The sequence below is a fragment of the Rhinoraja longicauda genome, chromosome 4 (genome assembly GCF_053455715.1).
Source record: "Rhinoraja longicauda isolate Sanriku21f chromosome 4, sRhiLon1.1, whole genome shotgun sequence".
Lineage (NCBI taxonomy): Eukaryota > Metazoa > Chordata > Chondrichthyes > Rajiformes > Arhynchobatidae > Rhinoraja > Rhinoraja longicauda.
Genome location: NC_135956.1, coordinates 38,395,245 through 38,414,251, shown reverse-complemented (window position 1 = coordinate 38,414,251; position 19,007 = coordinate 38,395,245). Strand labels below are relative to the sequence as shown.

The 19,007-nt window shown below is 41.4% G+C and overlaps 1 protein-coding gene across 12 annotated transcripts in view; it reads right to left on the bottom strand.

Annotated features, from left to right (window-relative positions):
* The window catches only part of adgrb1a (adhesion G protein-coupled receptor B1a), a 449,476-nt gene that overhangs the window by 32,831 nt on the left and 397,638 nt on the right, over nucleotides 1–19,007 (bottom strand). For all 12 annotated transcript variants that reach the window (XM_078397552.1, XM_078397555.1, XM_078397557.1 and 9 more), the window contains 2 exons: nucleotides 9,042–9,213; nucleotides 3,367–3,462 (listed from right to left, as the gene is read on the bottom strand). In XM_078397552.1, coding sequence (XP_078253678.1) covers nucleotides 3,367–3,462; nucleotides 9,042–9,213 — 268 coding nt within the window. The remainder of the gene's footprint in view (nucleotides 1–3,366; nucleotides 3,463–9,041; nucleotides 9,214–19,007) is intronic.

The following is a 19,007-nucleotide window of genomic DNA, read 5'->3' as shown; positions in this document are numbered from 1 at the left end:
TGGCACATGAAGAAAGCTTAAGTTGAGTCGATTTCTATTCTTTCAGGATGAGGAGCAATTCCATGCAAAGTTCAGCACAGCAAGGAAACCAGAGGATGCTTCCCCCTGGCTGAGGGTTTCAGAACCTCGAAGGGATCAGAATCTCGAAGGAAGTGGTCACTTAGGACTGAACTGAGTCTTTAGAATTATTCACAAAATGCTGGAGTAACTCAGCAGGTCAGGCAGCATCTCGGGAGAGATGCTGCCTGACCTGCTGAGTTACTCCAGCATTTTGTGAATAAATTGATTTGTACCAGCATCTGCAGTTATTTTCTTATACTTATGAGTCTTTAGAATTCCTTACCCTGAAGGACTGTGGAAGCACAGTCATTGATATCATTCAAAACTATGATCAACAGATTTCTGAACAAGGGAATAGGAACATATAACAGGAAAATGGTATTTAGGGAGAAAATCAGCCATGATCCAGTTGAATGGTGAAAGAGACTCGAGGGGATGAATGGTCAACACTCATTCAAATATCTTATGGTATTATGTCCGAAATTGTAGTAGTGACTGCATTTCTGAACTACATTATTGATGAGTGTGTGCTTTGAACTACCCAACACCTGGTCCACATAATCTTTCTTTCAAGATTCTTAAAGGGATGGATCATGAGACGTTGGCTCAGATTGTTTCCCTTCGGATCAAGCGCAAAATGGTTGAACAGGATCTGAAGGGCGCTGGTATTGTTCTTATCCTAAATCTGGCAATCCTTCTATGGTAAACAAAGTAAGCAAAGGTTCCAAAATGCCCTATTTAGTTGAGTTTTTCTGCCTTTCAGTTTCAGCGTGGCAGGCATGCACCACATATTGTTCAGCTGCACAAAAGCTTCACTTTTCACTCACTGCACGAGAGCATGATGTCCAAGTCACTAGTTTGCACCCCCTCCAACCTCTCTTCTCTGTGCACCACCTGGACTCACACCCATCTCACCACTCCCCTTCCCCCTACATACTTTCCTCTGGCTTCACAATTCGCAACTCTTCTATCCTTATCTCACACTATTTGTTTTTTTGCCTCTAACCTTTGTCCAACCATCTGCCTATCAAACCCCCCAACACCTGTACCCCTTGTCACTTCCGGCTTTCTCCATTCCCCCTTTCCCCCACAGTCAGTTTAAAGAGAGGTTCCAACCTGAAATGTCAACTATTCATATTCTCCAGAGATGATGCCTGACCCGCTGAGTTATTCCAGCACTCTGCGTCTTTTTTTTGTAAACTTGCATCTGCAATTCCTTGTTTCTCCTTTAGCAGTCCAGCTATCTGGAGATAAGAGTTCAAACTCCCATAGAATTCAGTCAATTAAATAACATTTTCAAAAAAATTACCAACAAAGGTGGAATTAAGATATAGGATCCCTGCATAAACCCTGCATAAACTCCTCGCATTTACAAATAAATGCATAAGTGACTCTAAACCGATAACTGAGAGATTGATTCTTTTACCGTTCGAGTTGATAAACCACTTAGTTTGCAGGCAAAAGATTCTGCCTTTACCAGTGACATCCATAGCCCATGAGAGAATTTAAAAATAACCAAAGGATAAGTTCACTGGAGCAATGAAATCTTGCCGACTGTTCACCTCCTTTGCCTTAAAGAACATTTAGTTATGGACACACGTGTTATGAAAATGAGAAAAGAGTTGAACATATACTATCTAACACTCATCCTGCACAGGGAATGTGAAGACAGAGGCATCATTTTTTTGAGGAAATTACCTGACACACAGGACTGTCCCACTCTCTTACGCGATTTCTCAATTTACAGATGCTCGATTTACAAATGTTCATAGCATAAATCATCAGCTCTTTAGCGTCCTTGCCTTCGGTTTACAAAGACACTTTTTGGTACAGTGAATTGCCTGCAATTCTCCAGGCAACAGGAATGTATTGTGCTGAAATTCTAATAATACATTTCACCCAGACTTCCTGATTTTCAAAATTTCCCTTCATGAAATATTTTTCAGAAACTTTCTCAAACATAGAACAAAGAAAGACCGATTTTGTATGTAATTGTAAATCTTTTACGCTGCAAGCATTTCCTGGATCGTATCAGGATCAACTGGCGACATTTTACGTAAATGTGATTACAATGCAAGTCAAATGCTCATTAACAATCCTCAGTAAATTCAGTGTCATGATGCAGTTAATATAGTCAGTTAAACTATTCTAATAATATATTAGTGTTGGGAATTAGAATACAGAGGATGCCATATGCCTCTCTAGTTGAAGGATAGAAATATTGAGGATATATTGCAGTTGACAGAAATCGACAATCAATATGAGGATATCGCAATATCTTCTCTGTCATCTCTTATTTTAAATGTCAAATATGGTTGACACCACACAAAAATTTAAAGCAGAGTAATATATTGTTTGGCACAACTGGTCAATGCTAGGTTTATTGTCCTGCTATTCTGCTCCTCCCCACTTGAACTTGATCCCACCAAGCAGGTCACCAATGTAAAACCAGGATTCCAAACTTCAGGTAATAGCTGAAAGTTGATCAATTACTCCGCTGACAAAATCAATACAAAATCAGTCCAATTTTCATTTCTCCAAGTTTTTCTCCTTTAGTTATGATCAGCCCATCGATATTTTAGAATTTCCCAAATTTTAATAAACCTTGAAAGAATCTACCTGTTTTTGTAGCAATTATTCACTTCCAATTTTACCTGCCACCCTCCCTTCAGCTCCCAAATCCAGGGCAAAACTTTGAAGCTGGAAACTTGGCCATGACAACGAAGCACAAGCCTTGAAGCATTGAAATCTACTGGAGAAATCAACTAGATTCAAACCACAATAATTTTGTTATTTCACACTTATTATACAAGTTCATCACATTGTTTGATCCTGAGCCATGTTGAAAATTCCTAGTTTCATTCTGTGCTATCAACTGTGCAAACCAACCATATTTCTCACTACATTGAGAAATAGATTCACAAAGGAATACACTGTACCAATGTAACCATAACACACTTCTCAAAGCCTTTCCAACTTAGATAATCTTGTTTAATTTTTATCCCAGAAATAGATCCCTTTCACAAATTATTACTGGCAATGGTAAATTTTGCATGTGAATATAGACAAACAACCAGCAGAAAAAGACTGTCAGGATGCAACAGCCCTTTGCATACATGGCACTCGAGCAACATAATCACAGACAGCCTGCACTAAACATCAATTACATTATCCGTGAACATAATAAAGTCTAGCTTCAAAATTCCATGCAGGCAGGTCAAAATGTGTTTATCTTCTTACCAGCACTCATTCAAAGAAAGCAGGAAATCATTCAGGGTATAGTATTTTTAATAAAGAAGTCCATACCATTAATTGCGCATGTCCATTTTGAAATGATCCCCCAGAGTCTCCATTCACCTCTTCTTGACGATCTACAACTCTACACTTCACTGCATCCTGAACCTGTGAAGGGAAATGAGAACTGGTTACATTAATGTTAATAAAAGCTTATAGGAAAAGAAGATCAAATAGGACAAGTTTGAAGTTTATTCACTTTTTCTAAAGAAAGATTCTTGGTGGGGAAAGAAGAAAAGTTGTTCCTCAACACAGCCAAGGTGAAGTACTTGGAATATAAACCTCATCATCAGTACCCATCAATCTTAACGTCTAATTATATCCTTCTAATTTCCTGAACATTTTCATTAAGATTGCATGTTTCCCATGTCATGCTGGCCATCTAACAAAAGGGACATTTTGGTTTGCAAATTTTCATCCGTACTTTTATCTAAGTAGCAAGTGCTATTAAACGTTGCCTGAAGATGTTACTGAGACCAACAATTACAATTTTAATTCAGTGTGGTTCAGTCACTTTGACATTTGAACTCAGAGTAAGAAAACATTAAACTTTGCAAATAATAGCGGAAGTATAACATGCAACTGAAATTAAGAGTCACTCCAGCAATGTTCTTAAGTAGAGAATGAAGTCTACATCAAAGTTGAGCTAGGAACATGATCCAACTGAACAGTGAAGTAATCTTTGAGCTGAATGATCCATCATTTTCCTGTGGTTCAGACTTGAACTTATTCAAATGGTTTCAACTTAGCAATTCACACCCTTTTCCATATTTCCACTCAATTCCAGCTGAAGTCAAGTTAAAAGTGAAAATTGGTAGAATGCCAGTACATCTTCTCAAAGTGCCAATTTTGACAATTTTAGATTTACGGAGATTAAAGCTGAAGAAAATGTCAAAATGATAGGCACTGTAATATTACAAATCTGTACTCAGTTGCTGGTACGAATCACTCTTAAAGTAATTTGTTTCTGCAGCACCATTCTGTTGCCTTTTATGAAATTGAATTTCATAAGTATGTGTAACATGTAAAAGCTTCTCATCAGTGGTCCTTTCCTCCTTCCATTTTCTGCTACGTTCCGAGTTGAAAGAGCATGACATTCATTTTAAATGTGAAGCAATGAGAAAAACTCTTAAAAACTGTTTTTTTAACGCTTCCCATGTAGGAAAAGTGAGTTTAAAGGGAATGCATGTCTCAGTGAGGTGATTGCTTTGCAAAAGAAAAAATGATTTCTACATTTCCACCTGTCAACGTGCCCTGTAGCTTCTTACTCAAGATTTTTCAATAAAGGATAACTAGCAGGGAAGCACAGCAGGGTGGCTGCATATGGTAACAGTACTCAAGACTAGTAATGATAGTTGTTTATTGTCATGGGTACCAAGATACAGCAAAAAGCATTGCTTTGTATGCTAGAGAGACAATTCATACAATACATGAGTAGATCAGGCAATATAATAGAGAAAATAAACAAGATGCAGAATATCATGTTGCAGCTGCAGAGAAAGTGCAGATTAAAAAAAGTGCAAGGGTCGCAAGGAGGTAGATTGGCAGATCGGGATTTCATCCTTTGCACGTCTGTTCAAGAATCTGATAACAGCAGGGAAGAAATGGTTCTTGGATCTGGTGTTATATGCTTTCTGGTGGTATGTCTATCTTCTGCCTGACAGGAGAGTGGAGAAGAGGAAATGAGCATTGTTTGAGTGGTCCCTGATTATGTTGGACAGAAACAGAATGAGGCTTCTCAACCCATCAAGATGCTCTGCCATTCAATAATGTTGCAATTTTAACAGAACTCCATTTGTGCTGTTTCTCACAACCCTTAATTACCCTATTCTCCAAGGCTCTATCTTTCTGCCGAAATGTATTCGATGACTCGGCATCTATAGACACTCTCTAAATATACAAAGATTCACCTCAACCTTTTCTTATGTGGCTGAATTTTGAAATTATCACAACTTCTAGAATCTCTAAACATAGAGCTCAGCCACAGGTTATAAACATAGGTCCAGTTAATGGAATGAGATGTTAATAATGTTAGTTCAGTATAGAAAGTTGCCCAAGATAGTGAGGGAACACAGAACCAATATGAAATAAACTGTCTTGCCAAATATAAAAGCATGAACGTCCCTCAAAGAACTTGACTCTTAAATCTCGATCCAACTGTCCCTTAAATATTTCTATATTATTTGTTTCAATCTCTCCCTGGTCAGTCCATTGCTCATAGATTTCTCTGTCTAACTGAGGAGGAAAATGAGTCAATATTTCATCGTAGCAAAATGGGTCGGAGCATCACTGGAAGAGCAAAGTTTCCTTAAAATCAGTGAAGAGCAAAGGAATGTGTATATGACCATAAAGGACAAGAATTCAGAGTACGATATGGACAAAATCTTGCAGCTGAAAGGAAGACCTGGCGGACTGTGGCCTACAGGGAGAAGTCGCCAAGTCGGCCCTGCACATCCTCCAAAGACCGGAGACCAGGAAGATGGAGCCAATGATGACGACAGGCAAGGAGCGAGGTAGGAGAGGGAACCAGGGTCTGGCCTACCACGCCCGTAAGGTTGGCTGCGGGAGGCACCCCTGGGGCACAAGGAGGCAAGGAGGTGAGAAGTCGCATCCAAGGAAGGTGATAGCTGGAGACCTGCAGCAGCCTGGGGCTTGCCTGGATTGGGCACCGCTCATAAGAACTAGAGCGAGGAATGGATTTTGAAAATAGTGCCGAACATTCCGTACACTTGCCAATCGACGATGTGCTTGGATATGGGAATTCTGTACCGGACTGTAAGAATAAGAGTTTCATTGTACATTTGCACATGTGACAATAAAAACACCATTGAACCATTGAAATTACAGATATGGTTACTGGTGGCTGAGGTTGAATAGGATACTTAGGAGGCCAACAGACTGGCTCAGCCTACAAAGGATACAGAATTCGTAATGGGAGCTGAATCTACTGGGTTCAGACTTCCTGATCTGAACTCCAAAAAATATGCAAACACATGATTTGCTTTTCTTTCAAGAGAATGGACTAACTCCCTGAATGTCAAAGATAACTGGTACATTCAAAATAAAACAAAGCTTGCTATTAGATTTCAAGTAATTCATTTATTCATAGAAGACAGCCATACTATTCTGATTATTATGTAATATTCAGAATAGAAAAGGTACAGAACATCATTTCTATAATGCAATATGATGGAAAGAAACATGCATCAAAATCCATAAAGGACTCTCAGTATCCAGAAAATATTTCTATTTCAAATCTTTATGAATTCCCTTACTTACATTCACACCATTCTGCCTTACTGCCATTTTGATCAGAATGTTTGGTACTTGAATTACCAGTATTCAGATGGTGATTCAAATGACACAAGTTCAATATGTAGTCAAACTCTTCAAAATAACTAGGTTATAGTTTTGTGCTTTTAATTTCAAACAAATGAGGAACAGAAGGAAAGACACAAAATGTTGGAGTCATCCAGTGTGCAGGCAGCATCCCTGTCTGAAGTAGAATTCTGATCCTATCCATATCCTCCAGGGATGCTGCCTGACCCGCTGAGTTACTCTAGCATTTTGTGACTTTTCTTGGTACACCAGCATCGTCAGTTCCTCGTTTCCAAACTGAGGAACATAATTTATGCAGATTTGCACACCCCTGCAATGATTTGATGCACTGGGAATACAATATCATAACTTTCTGAACAGGGATACAAAACCGAGATCATCCTAGACATAGAAAACATAGAAAATAGGTGCAGGAGTAGGCCATTCGGCCCTTCGAGCCTGCACCGCCATTCAATATGATTATGGCTGATCATCCAACTCAGTATCCCGTACCTGCCTTCTCTCCATACCCCTTGATCCCTTTAGCCACAAGGGCCACATCTAACTCCCTCTTAAATATAGCCAATGAACTGGCCTCAACTACCTTCTGTGGCAGAGAATCCCACAGATTCACCACTCTCTGTGTGAAAAAAAACTTTCTCATCTCGGTCCTAAAAGACTTCCCCCTTATCCTTAAACTGTGACCCCTTGTTCTGTCATCTAACAAGGAATATCACTATATCGCTTACTCATTGGTCCCAGAATTACTTATATCAACATACTACCAGTAATTATATTCAGTGTGAAATCTACCTTAGGTTTATACCGAGACACTGCAATATGAGAGGGAGCAACTAGTTAACAAGTCTCATGACAAAATAGTCTTTTACAAATGGACATTGACACCAGCTTACCTTACCAGTTACAATAGCACTTTCACTAAATTTATAGCTAACACATCACATTTATTGATGCATTATAGCAATATGTTGTACATAGTATATGTGGCATTGAGAATGGCTTGCATTTATGCTCCACACAAACTTTCCTACTTATTTTATACTGCACTATCAGTATAGCCCCTCCTTACTTTACCCTCTCACAAACTTATTTAGTTTCTCCTTAAAATGTGACAATGCTATTCAGCCCAGCCACTCCATGTGGAAGGCAGTTCCAGGTTCTCATCTACTAAACCAAACCAAGTTGTTCTTAAATTGTTTATTGCATTTTATATTGATAATCTTCTAATATTGGCCAAAATGAAGATATAGTATTGTTCTGGAGAATTCAGAGGTACTATTAGTCAACGGACTGCTAACACTCCAAAAAATGTATTATTTAAGAATGTTTTCAATTTAGGTACACATTCATGTATAAATAACATACACACACACCCACTCACAGACATACAATATATTATAAAATGCCTTTGAGAAGTATAATTAACTTATTTTCATATCAAATTAATACAACTAAAATATATAAAATTATCTTAAGCTTAGATAACAATTCACATCTCATAATTTTACCCATTTAATATTTTGACTTTAACATAACTTTATTGGATATTTCAATTAACTCCCTCCTTTCTAGCCCCAAGGACTGTTGCTTAATTTGTCTTTGGTGGCAGCATTTAGTCAGGAAGTGGGACCAATTTATTAAAAAACCCGAGAAATTCATTCTCAGATGCAAGCAAGCACTGAAACAAGCTTCATAATCGTGATAGAACAAGATATGTGACACATGTCCATACTCAATGGTGCTTTTATTGTCACATTTGCATACTGATTGTTATACATTTTGGAGAATACTATTCACTGATGCTAGTATATAGCATGTTTAAGCTCAAGAATGGGAATTAATTTCTAGAAACTACCTCAGAATAGTTCAGGCTATGAAAGTCATGCAATAGATTTGAGCAAGCAGCAATTAAGAGTTATTCAACTGAGAGTTCCCACAATGGAATGAAATAACCTTTCCTGTGCTGAATAGATTTTTATTTTGATTCAAGTAACCCGTTTCCCCTCAAACTTTGAGTTTAAATGTTATAAACCTCCTTAGTATTAAAAACATAACATCAAAAACCATGATTACCATTATAATTACTGGCAGGAATCTTTGATCTGTTTCGATATTTCTGAAGCACATAAAACAGATATCACAACCAGATTTAAAGAGGAAATACATGCAAACTGAACACAGTTTTGACATTAATCATTTTGCACCATTTTTATTCCCTTTCCCTGCTGTTTTTTAAAAAATATGAAAACAGATTTCTGCAGTTTCCCTCCTGTAAACTTCAATCCTCTCACCCAACAAATCATTTAATCCCTACCCCTTAATTTCACATGTATTTCCATGTGACATACCTCTCTTCTCAAAATGCAGTGGACCATTACAATGACAAAGCCTTCCAAAGAGTCAAAGACAGCAAAGAGGATTTGAAAGAGGGCTGATCTTCGATCTGTGATGGCCAAGACGGCAGACATCCAAGTCAGAGCTAAAAGTGGCAGAACAACACAAGAACTCCAAAGAGATGCCCTGGTAAAAGAGAGAGAGAAAATGTTAGGGAGAAAATGTAAACTGACCTCTAAATATCAGATCAACATTATTCACTAAGAACTTGGTTTTACATGAAATCCAAATACAACAAAGAACTGCTAAACAATCCTTATTTACAATCTCAGTAAAATCCCCAATTTAGTGAGCTATTAACAAGGATCATGCAAGTATGTAAAATAGTGAAAAGGCCACACTTGACTTTGAAGGTTTACATTTATCCCATTAACATTAACAATAAATAGATTTCCTTGCACAAGTTTTGTACACAAATACTTAATGAGAATGGCCATTTCTCATTTGCAATATTACACATTTAAAATGCATATTAATGGTTTGGTTAAGCTAATTGGTCAAATGTCATCTACAGCTTCATAAAGCTGCATTCTCATTTTGCACGTAATTTTGAGAAGAAAATAATAATGTCATTACCAGCAATGAGATGTAATGCAAATAATGAAAGGACATGGGAGAAGATGTGATCCATCAAATCTACCCCTTCCACATGCAACATGCTCAGCTCCAAGCTTATTTTACCTGCTGAAAAATGGTCCTGACACCTACCTTATTAACCCTAAAAATATATGGTTCTCTTTCTGTTCGATTGGAAAAAATGTTGAATTCTGCTCTGTTAACTGCAAGTTCACAATAAAGGAACGACTAACAAGTTTCAGGTGCAACTTAATAAAACTGTGAATTTTGTATTAAGGAGCCACATAACCCAATTGGCACATGCAAACATACAAATAATTAGAATTTAGGTGATTGGTAACAAAGTAACAGATTTGTGGTGCTCAACCTTTTTTTTTTGAATTCAGGTAGAAAGATTGTCTGATCATAAAGCTAATCTGTCATTAATTAAGCTGCCATATGTAACACTAAATTTTTGTTTCAATATTTTTAGAACATAGAACAGTACAGCGACAGGCCCTTTGGTCCACCATGCCCGTGCCGAATATACCAGGTTAAACTAATCTCCTTTGCCTCCATGTGATTCATAAGTTCATAATTATAGGAGCAGAGCTAGGCCATTTGGCCCATCACGTCTACTATGCCATTCAATTATGGCTGATCCATCCTTCCCTCTCAATCCCATTCTTCTGCATTCTCCCAATAACTCTTGGCACTCATACTGATCAAGAATCTGTCAACCTCTGCCATAAAAATGTCCATTGACTTGGCTTCCACAGCCTTCTGTGGCAATGAATTCCACAGATTCACCACCCTATGACTAGAAACATAGAAAATAGGCGCTGGAGGAGGCCATTATGCCCTTTGAGCCAGCACCGCCATTCATTGTGATCATGGCTGATCATCCACAATCAGTAATCTGTGCCTGCCTTCTCCCCATATCCCTTGATTCCACTGGCCCCAAGAGCTCTATCTAACTCTCTCTTGAATTCATCCAGTGAATTGGCCTCCACTGCCTTCTGTGGCAGAGAATTCCACAAATTCACACCTCTGGGTGAAAAAGTTTCTTCTCATCTCAGTTTTAATTGGCCTCCCCTTTATTCTTACACTGTGACCCCTGGTTCTGGACCCCCCAACACTGGGAACATTTTTCCTGCATCTAGCTTGTCCAGTCATTTATAATTTTATACGTCTTTATAAGATCCCCTCTCATCTTTCTAAACTCCATTGAATACAAGCCCAGTCTTTCCAATCTTTCCTCATACGACAGTCCTGCCATCCCAAGAAATTCCTCCTCATTTCCTTTCTAAAGGTACGTCCTTTTATTCTGAGGCTATAGCCTCCGATCCTAGACTCTCACACCAGTGGAAACTTCCTCTCCACAACCACTCTATCCAGGCATTTCACTATTCAGTAATATTCAATGAGGTCCCCCCTCATCTTTCTAAACTCGTATCCATGTGCCTCTCTAAAAAACTCACAAATGCCACTATCATATCTGCCTTCATCACCGCCTCTGGCAGCTCCATGTGATTCATAATGCACTTGCCATAGTGCACCTGCCACTCTCTGTGTAAAAAAAACTTGTCTCACACATCTCCTTTAAACTTTGTCCATCTCACCTTAAAGCTAAGTCCTCCAGTCTTTGACATTTCCAACCTGGGGAAAAGGTTTTGATTGTCTACGCTAGCTGTACCTTTCATAAATTTATATACTTCTATCTGGTCTTCCCGCAGTCTTTGCGCTCCAGAAAAAACTATTCAAGTTTGTCCGATTTCTTCTTCTAGCTTGGATCCTCTAATCCTGGTAGCATACTGGTAAACCTCTTTTACTCTTTCACCAAAGCCTTCATGTATTTTCTGTAATGTGGTGATCAGAGCTGCACACATACTCCAAAGTCTGTAGTGGAGGAAAATAACTGCAGATGCTGGTACAAATCGAAGGTATCACAAAATGCTGGAGTAACTCAGCAGGTCAGGCAGCATCTCAGGAGAGAAGGAATGGGTGACGTTTCTGGTCGAGACCCATCTTCAGACTGATGTCAGGGGGGCGGGACAAAGGAAGGATATAGGTGGAGACAGGAAGATAGAGGGAGAACTGGGAAGGGGGAGGGGAAGAGAGGGACAGAGGAACTATCTAAAGTTGGAGAAGTTTAGTTATACTTTGAGGAATACTTTGAGGTTATACTTTGAGAAATTATAGGAAGAAACCCGGCAAATACAGATTTTTCTTCTTCTGAATTGAATGCAAATACTGAAGAAGGGTCTCAACCCGAAACATCACCTATTCCTTTCCTCCAGAGATGCTGTCTGACCCGCTAAGTTATTCCAGCTTTTTGTGCCTATCTTGGGCAAATACCAACAGTGTCCTCACATAATTTTTCTCCGACAAGAAGATAACCCAAATAACCAGAAATCTATTACTTAAAAATTGCCAGGTCAAAACTTGGGAAAGCCAACAATCTCCACAGTATATTCACAGTATTAATTAAACACACTTTGTCCTTGCATTTAATCAACAAATTATTCACTAAGATGGTTGAGAATTTATCTATTCAATATCTTGAGGCCATTTCTGTGATGTATAACTCTGAGTCAACCATACCAAATCAGACACAGAAAGAGAGATAGAAAGAAAGACCACACTTAAAGAGAAGATGACATAATGGGGAAACATTATCTATTTAAAATTTGAAATTGGGTGCACAGACCCAGGTTCGATCCTGACTATGGGTACTGTCTTAACGGAGTTTGTACGTTCTCCCTGTGAGTTCGTGGGTATTCTCTGGGTGCTCCAGTTTCCTCCCACATTCCAAAGACGTGTAGGTTTGTAGATTAATTGGCTTTGGTAAAATTATACATTGTCACTCGTGTGTTGGATACTGCTAATGTACGGTGTTAATGCTAGTCGGTGCTGACTCGGTAGATCTGTTTCCGCACTGTATCCAGAAGAGGGGAAGGGAGTTCAGCTCTGGTATTAACTTGCCATTGATGAGCCAGTGTATGTTTTGCTGCAGAACACAGATGCACATTTCAATCCAGCAATGTAGAGAAAGCAGCTGATGGGTATGTCTATTGCATTGGAAGGTCTTAGCTGAAAGCCAGCAGGCATGGTCATCAAGAACTCCAAAATCAACATTCCTTTGCTGCATTAAAGTGGTGGGAAAATCCATGGGGGTCCCAAAGTACCAAACAACAATGCTATCTGAATTAGGGTCCACCCCAAAACCTCACATATCAAATCTGAAGAAGGGTTCCAACACAAATTGTCACCTCTCTATGTTCTCCAGAGATGCTGCCAGACCCAGTGAGTTATTCCAGAACTTTGTGTCTTTTTACTGTACACCAGCGTCTGCAATTCCTGCTGTCTACATCTCACCTGCTATTTGCAGGATTTGGCAAACGTCAGCCTGCAGTAGTGCAAGCTCAGAATTTCTCTCTTGCAAACTTTCATCACAATTGCGGAATGCAATAATCATAAGGGTCTGCATCTTGTTAACAGTGCACCAATCTGTCCTTCCATTTGCTGTGTGGCTCAATAGTAACTGGTATAAAAGGCACAACAGATTGAAAATGCCACAACTATTTAAAAGACATATACCAAACGTATCCTGCCAGTGAACTGTGTCAGGCCACACCTACAGTGCACTCAGAAAGTATTCAGAGCCCTTCACTTTTTCCACATTTTGTTACATTACAGCCTTATTTTTAAATGGATTTTTAAAAAAATCATCAATCTACACACAATACCCCATAATAAAAAAGAGAAAACAGGTGTTTAGAAATTTTTGCAAAGTAATTATCACATTTACATAAGTATTCAGACCCTTTACTCAGTACTTTGTTGAGGCACCTTTGGCAGCGATTACAGCCTCAAGTCTTCTTGGGTATGACGCTACAAGCTTGGCACACCTGTATTTGGGTAATTTCTCCCATTCTTCTCTGCAGATCCTCTCAAGCCCTGTCAGGTTGGATGGGGAGCGTCGATGCACAGCTATTTTCAGGTCCCTCCAGAGATGTTCGATCGGGTTCAAGCCCAGGCTCTGGCTGGGCCACTCAAGGACATTCACCGACTTGACACGAAGCCTATCCTGCGTTGTCTTGGCTGTGTGCTTAGGGTCGTTTTCCAGTTGGAAGATGAACCTCCACCCCAGTCTGAGGTCCAGAACGCTCTGGAGCAGGTTTTCATCAAGGATCTCTCTGCACTAGATAGATAGAGCTCTTAATGATAGCGGAGTCAGGGGGTATGGGGAGAAGGCAGGAACGGGGTACTGATTGAGAATGATCAGCCATGATCACATTGAATGGTGGTGCTGGCTCGAAGGGCCGAATGGCCTACTCCTGCACCTATTGTCTATTGTCTACTTGGCTCCGTTCATCTTTCCGTCGATCCTGACTAGTCTCCCAGTTCCTGCCGCTGAAAAACATCCCCACAGCATGATGCTGCCACCACCATGCTTCACCATAGGTATGGTATTGGCCAGGTGATAAGCGGTGCCGTTTGGCATTCAGGCTAAAGAGTTCAATCTTGGTTTCATCACACCAAAGAATCTTGTTTCTCATGGTCTGGGAGTCCTTTAGGTGCCTTTTGGCAAACTCCAAGCGGGCTGTCATGTGCCTTTTACTGAGGAGTGGCTTCCGTCTGGCCACTCTACCATAAAGGCCTGATTGGTGGAGTGCTGCAGATATAATTGTCCTTCTGGAAGGTTCTCCCATCTTCTCAGAGGAACTCTGGAGCTCTATCAGAGTGACCATCAGATTCTTGGTCACCTCCCTGACCAAAGCCCTTCTCCCCCGATTGCTCAGTTTGGCCTGGCAGCCTGCTTTATGAAGAGTTCTGGTGGTTCCAATGTTTTTCCATTTAAGAATGACGGAGGCCACTGTGCTCGTCGGGACCTGCAATGTTGCAGAAATTGTTTTATACCCTTCCCCAGATCTGTGTCTCGACATAATCCTGTCTCGGAAGTCTACGGACAATTCCTTAGTCTTCATGGCTTGGTTTTTGCTCTGATGTGCACTGTGGGACCTTATATAGATGTGTGCCTTTCCAAATCACGTCCAATCAATTTAATTTACCACTGGTGGACTCCAATCAAGTTGTAGAAACATCTGAAGGATAATCAATGGAAACAGGATGAACAAGCTGAATTTTGAGTGTCATAGCAAATGGTCTGAATATTTACGTAAATGTGATATTTCAGTTATTTCTTTAAAATTACTTTGCGAAAATTTCTAAACACCTGTTTCGCTTTTTCATTTTGGGGTATTTTGTGTAGTTTGATGATTAAAAAAAAAGAATTTAATCCATTTTAAAATAAGGCTGTAATGTAACAAAATGTAGAAAAAATGAAGGGTCTGAATACTTTCTGAATGCACTGTTTTTGGATGCTGGTGAAGCATATTCCTTTCTTGTGCATTAATCCTCCATGTTTTCAGGTAATGCACACAAATGAGCATGAATGGGGTCAGTGGCACCCTGCACCAGATGAAGCACATCATTCTTGGAGAGCAAGGTGCTCATTTCAACTCTCCATAAAATACATGTTGCAAATCTCTCCCACACTATCGTGAAAGGAGTCCGACATATAGACTTTCATGGCTGCAGTGGATTTCAAATCCAAAGGTAAAGCAGTACTGTCCTAACCTGTTGATGGTATAATGTGGCGCATTTCAATAAACTTGATTTTACTCAAGAGCTGTTCATTACAGAGGTCCAGGTAAAGCTTAGAGATCCTTAAATCCCTTAGAGATCCATAAGTGGCCCTCTTCTCCCTCTTGCAGAGCAGTTTGTGTGCCCTTTGCTTATTTTCCCAGTGGCACTACACTCGAATGGGAATATCACCTAATTCAGCCATGTCTTGTGAAAAAAAACGTGGATTCAAGACAAAATCTTTTAGCCAAGTACACAATGCCCTCAACAGATGCTAAGTAGATCACAGTCAACAAACAAGTATCTCTAAAATAGTCCTCAAAAATAAAGAATTCCAAAGTTTACATATCTTTGGAAAAAAAACCTCTTCCTCCGAGTTCTGCTGCAGGTAACTCAAAGAAATATCAACGGTATCATTACCTTTCTGGATGATGGATTAACTTTATCAGCAGTGAAAAGATACGATGGGATCACTTGCACAGTCAAAAACATTAACAGCAGAAGACAACAAATTGATTGATTAGTAGGACTCGATGTTACAATCCCTAAAGTTTGCACTACAATTGACTGGTGTTGTTCTTGGGGGTGACCACTAGGTGATGTTGCTACCATACAGACACATCTTCAGTTGTGTACCTCAACGTCACTGGGTGTTTCGGCCTTTTATCACAAGACACCCTCAGTCGAGGCAGGCCCACCACAGGGTGATCAGCCCTGGGTGTGTGTCTTATGGTTAGCCTCTAGATGGTCACGTGGCAGCCCAGACAGTATATTTTCTTTTCAGCCACAGTCAGTGACTGCTCCGTTCGGCGGCATTTGCAAGTTCTTTGATTGCCCTCCTTTGGGCCTGCCCTCTGACTCCAACTTCCCTCAGGAGCCTTGCAGTGGAACTGGCTACAAAGCCCCTGCACCCCACCTCCACTGGACACACTCTTACACTCCAACCTCACTCCTCTGCCTCTACTGCAAGGTTGGAATATCTCAGCCTTTTCCTTTCAAATGCCTCGTCCACAGCCTCCTCCCAAGGCACCGTCAGCTCAATGATGAAAACACGCCGACAGGAGCTGGACCAGAGGACGAGGTCTGGTCGCAGTTTGGTAGCTGCGATTTCAACTGGGAAGGAAAGCCTCAGGCTTAGGTCAACCCGCATTTCCCAGTCTCTGGCTGCGCTCAGTGGGCATGAGTTGAGAGGCGAGGTGGTAGTCTTCCGTTTCTCTCTTTCCCGGATGAACGATTGGATTTGCGGGAAAGTTAGCTGTGCATTGATAGGCATGGCGTAGGTGGTAACTCTCTTGCACTCGAGTGCAGCTGCCAAACACCTCAGCACCTGGTTATGTCGCCAGGTGTATCTGCCTTGTGTTAGGCTGGTCTTACAACCGACCAGGATGTGCTTGAGGTTTGCTGGAACTGCACACAGGGGGCAGGCTGGATCCTCTCCCAGCCAAAGATTTAGGTTTGTGGGAGAGGGAAGGACATCATATGTGGCTCTGATAATAAAGCTCAACATAATTGACTCCATGTTCCACAGCTCACTCCATGTGATCTTCCTCCTCTCAATGCTATCCCACCTCATCCAGCGGCCTTGCTTGGCTTGAGATATAGCTTTGGCACACCTGGCTGCTTCTTCTTGGCGGCGCACCTCCTCCACCACCAGGTACCGACGTTCAGCTGGAGTAGCCTTTTGCCAGGTAGGTTTCATTACTCCCAGGCCAAAGCCCCCTCGGCCTTGTTGGACATGGCCCACTATGTCCCGGTGTCGGAGGGCAGATTTTGCGTCTTGTACCACTGCTGCTGGAGTCCATTTGTTCCCTGTTGCTGGGGTTGGAGCGACACCTCTAACTATTGGGTCCCGGGATTCTGTTAGTGTCATGTCCAGCCTTGCTTTGGCGCATTTGAATTCCTCCACCAGGCTTGAGACTGGCAGTGAGAGGGCTCCATTCCCATAGAGTCCTATGCTCCTAAGGCATCTCGGTAGCCCAAGCCATTTCCTCACTTGTGAATTCACAAGTCTCTCCAGCTGGTTAATATGGGATAAAGTGACCTCGTAGATGGTAATTGGCCATATGAGCCGGGGCAGCAGACCGAATTGAAGGCACCAAAGCTTCAGCTTCCCTGGGAGAGCAGTGTTGTTGATTTGCTTGAGGCCACTGATTGTATCCTGCCTGAGTTGTTCCACCTGCTCTGCGTCCTTGAGGTGTGCAGTGTACCATCACCCGAGGCTTTTGACAGGCTTCTCCAGGACAGTTGGAATTGTCTCGTTGTTGATGCGGAACCTTTCGTCAGTCAGCCGGCCTTTGACGATGGAAATACTGCAGGATTTGCTGGGTTTAATCTCCATTCGTGCCCATTTGATGTTTTCCTGGAGTTTATCCAGCAGGCGTTTGGTGCATGTTTTTGTTGTTGTTATAGTGGTCATGTCATCCATGTACGCCCTGATTGAGGGAAGACGCAGCCCACTCTTCAAGCGTTCCCCTCCGACTACCCATCGTGATGCTCGAATGATTAGCTCCATTGCCATGGTAAACATCAGAGGAGAGATGGTACAGTCTGCCATTATGCCTATATCAAGGTGCTGCCAGGCTGTAGTGTTGTCCTGTGTTGTGATGCAGAACTGGAGGTCCTGGAAGTAAGCTTTTACCAGCTTCGTGGTGACCTCTGGGACCTGGAAGAAGTTAAAAGCTGCCCAAAGAGTCTCATGGGGCTTTGGCAAGATCTAAGAAAGCCACGTGCAGATCTCTCTTTTCTTTCTTGGCAGTTTGTATCTGGTGCCAGATGACATTTGCATGTTCCAGACATCCTTAGAAACCACGTACCCCTGCTTTCTGCACTGACGTGTCATTGAAGTTGTTGCTCTGCAAAAACGCTGAGAGTCTTTGGGCCACAATACCAAAGAAGATCTTTCCTTCCACGTTCAGAAGGCTGATCTGGCGGAATTGGCTAATGGTTGAAGAGTTCTTTTCTTTGGGAATTAGGATCCCTCCTGCCCTTCGCCATGCCTTAGGTACGATTCCTTTCCCCCACGCCACTTTCATTAACTTCCAGAGGTATTCAGGACACCAGGGGTGTTCTTATAGAGCCTGTATGGAATGCCATTGGGCCCTGGGGCTGATGCTGATCTTGCTCGTTTAACTGTGTTTTCCACCTCCTTCCATGTAGGAGGTCTTGTGTCCATCTGGTGCTCAGGTGGGTGAATAGGTGGCATGTCGTCTGGAATGGTGACTGGCTCATGCCTCAGGTTGTCGGAGTACGTCTTCCTCAGATGCTCCTCTAGTTCCCTTACAGGTACTTTCAGGATCCCACTCTTCTCCTTGGCAAAGAGGCTTTTGACAAACTTATATGGATCTCTGTAAAAGCCTGTCCTCGCCCGTTCTTTCTTCTTGTGTTGCTTTCTCAAGCATTCTGCTCTTCGCAGGATTGCCAGGCGCTGCTTTACTTCTACCTGCAGTGCCTCGAGTCCTTTCCTTTCTGCCTCTGTGGCCTTCCTCCACTGTTTTCTCAGCTGCCTCCTTTCCTTCACCAGTCTTTTTATCTCCTGCTGCCTCCTGGAATTGTACTGGAGTGATAATTCCTTCTGTGTCCTCTGTTTCTTGACCTTCACCCCAAATCTCTCCGCCCCATAGTTGTATATGATGTCTCCCATCTTCTCCAGTTTTCTTTCTACACATCCCTTCAATCCTTCCAGAAGATGGACGGGGTCAGTGTTAATGGTCTCCCAC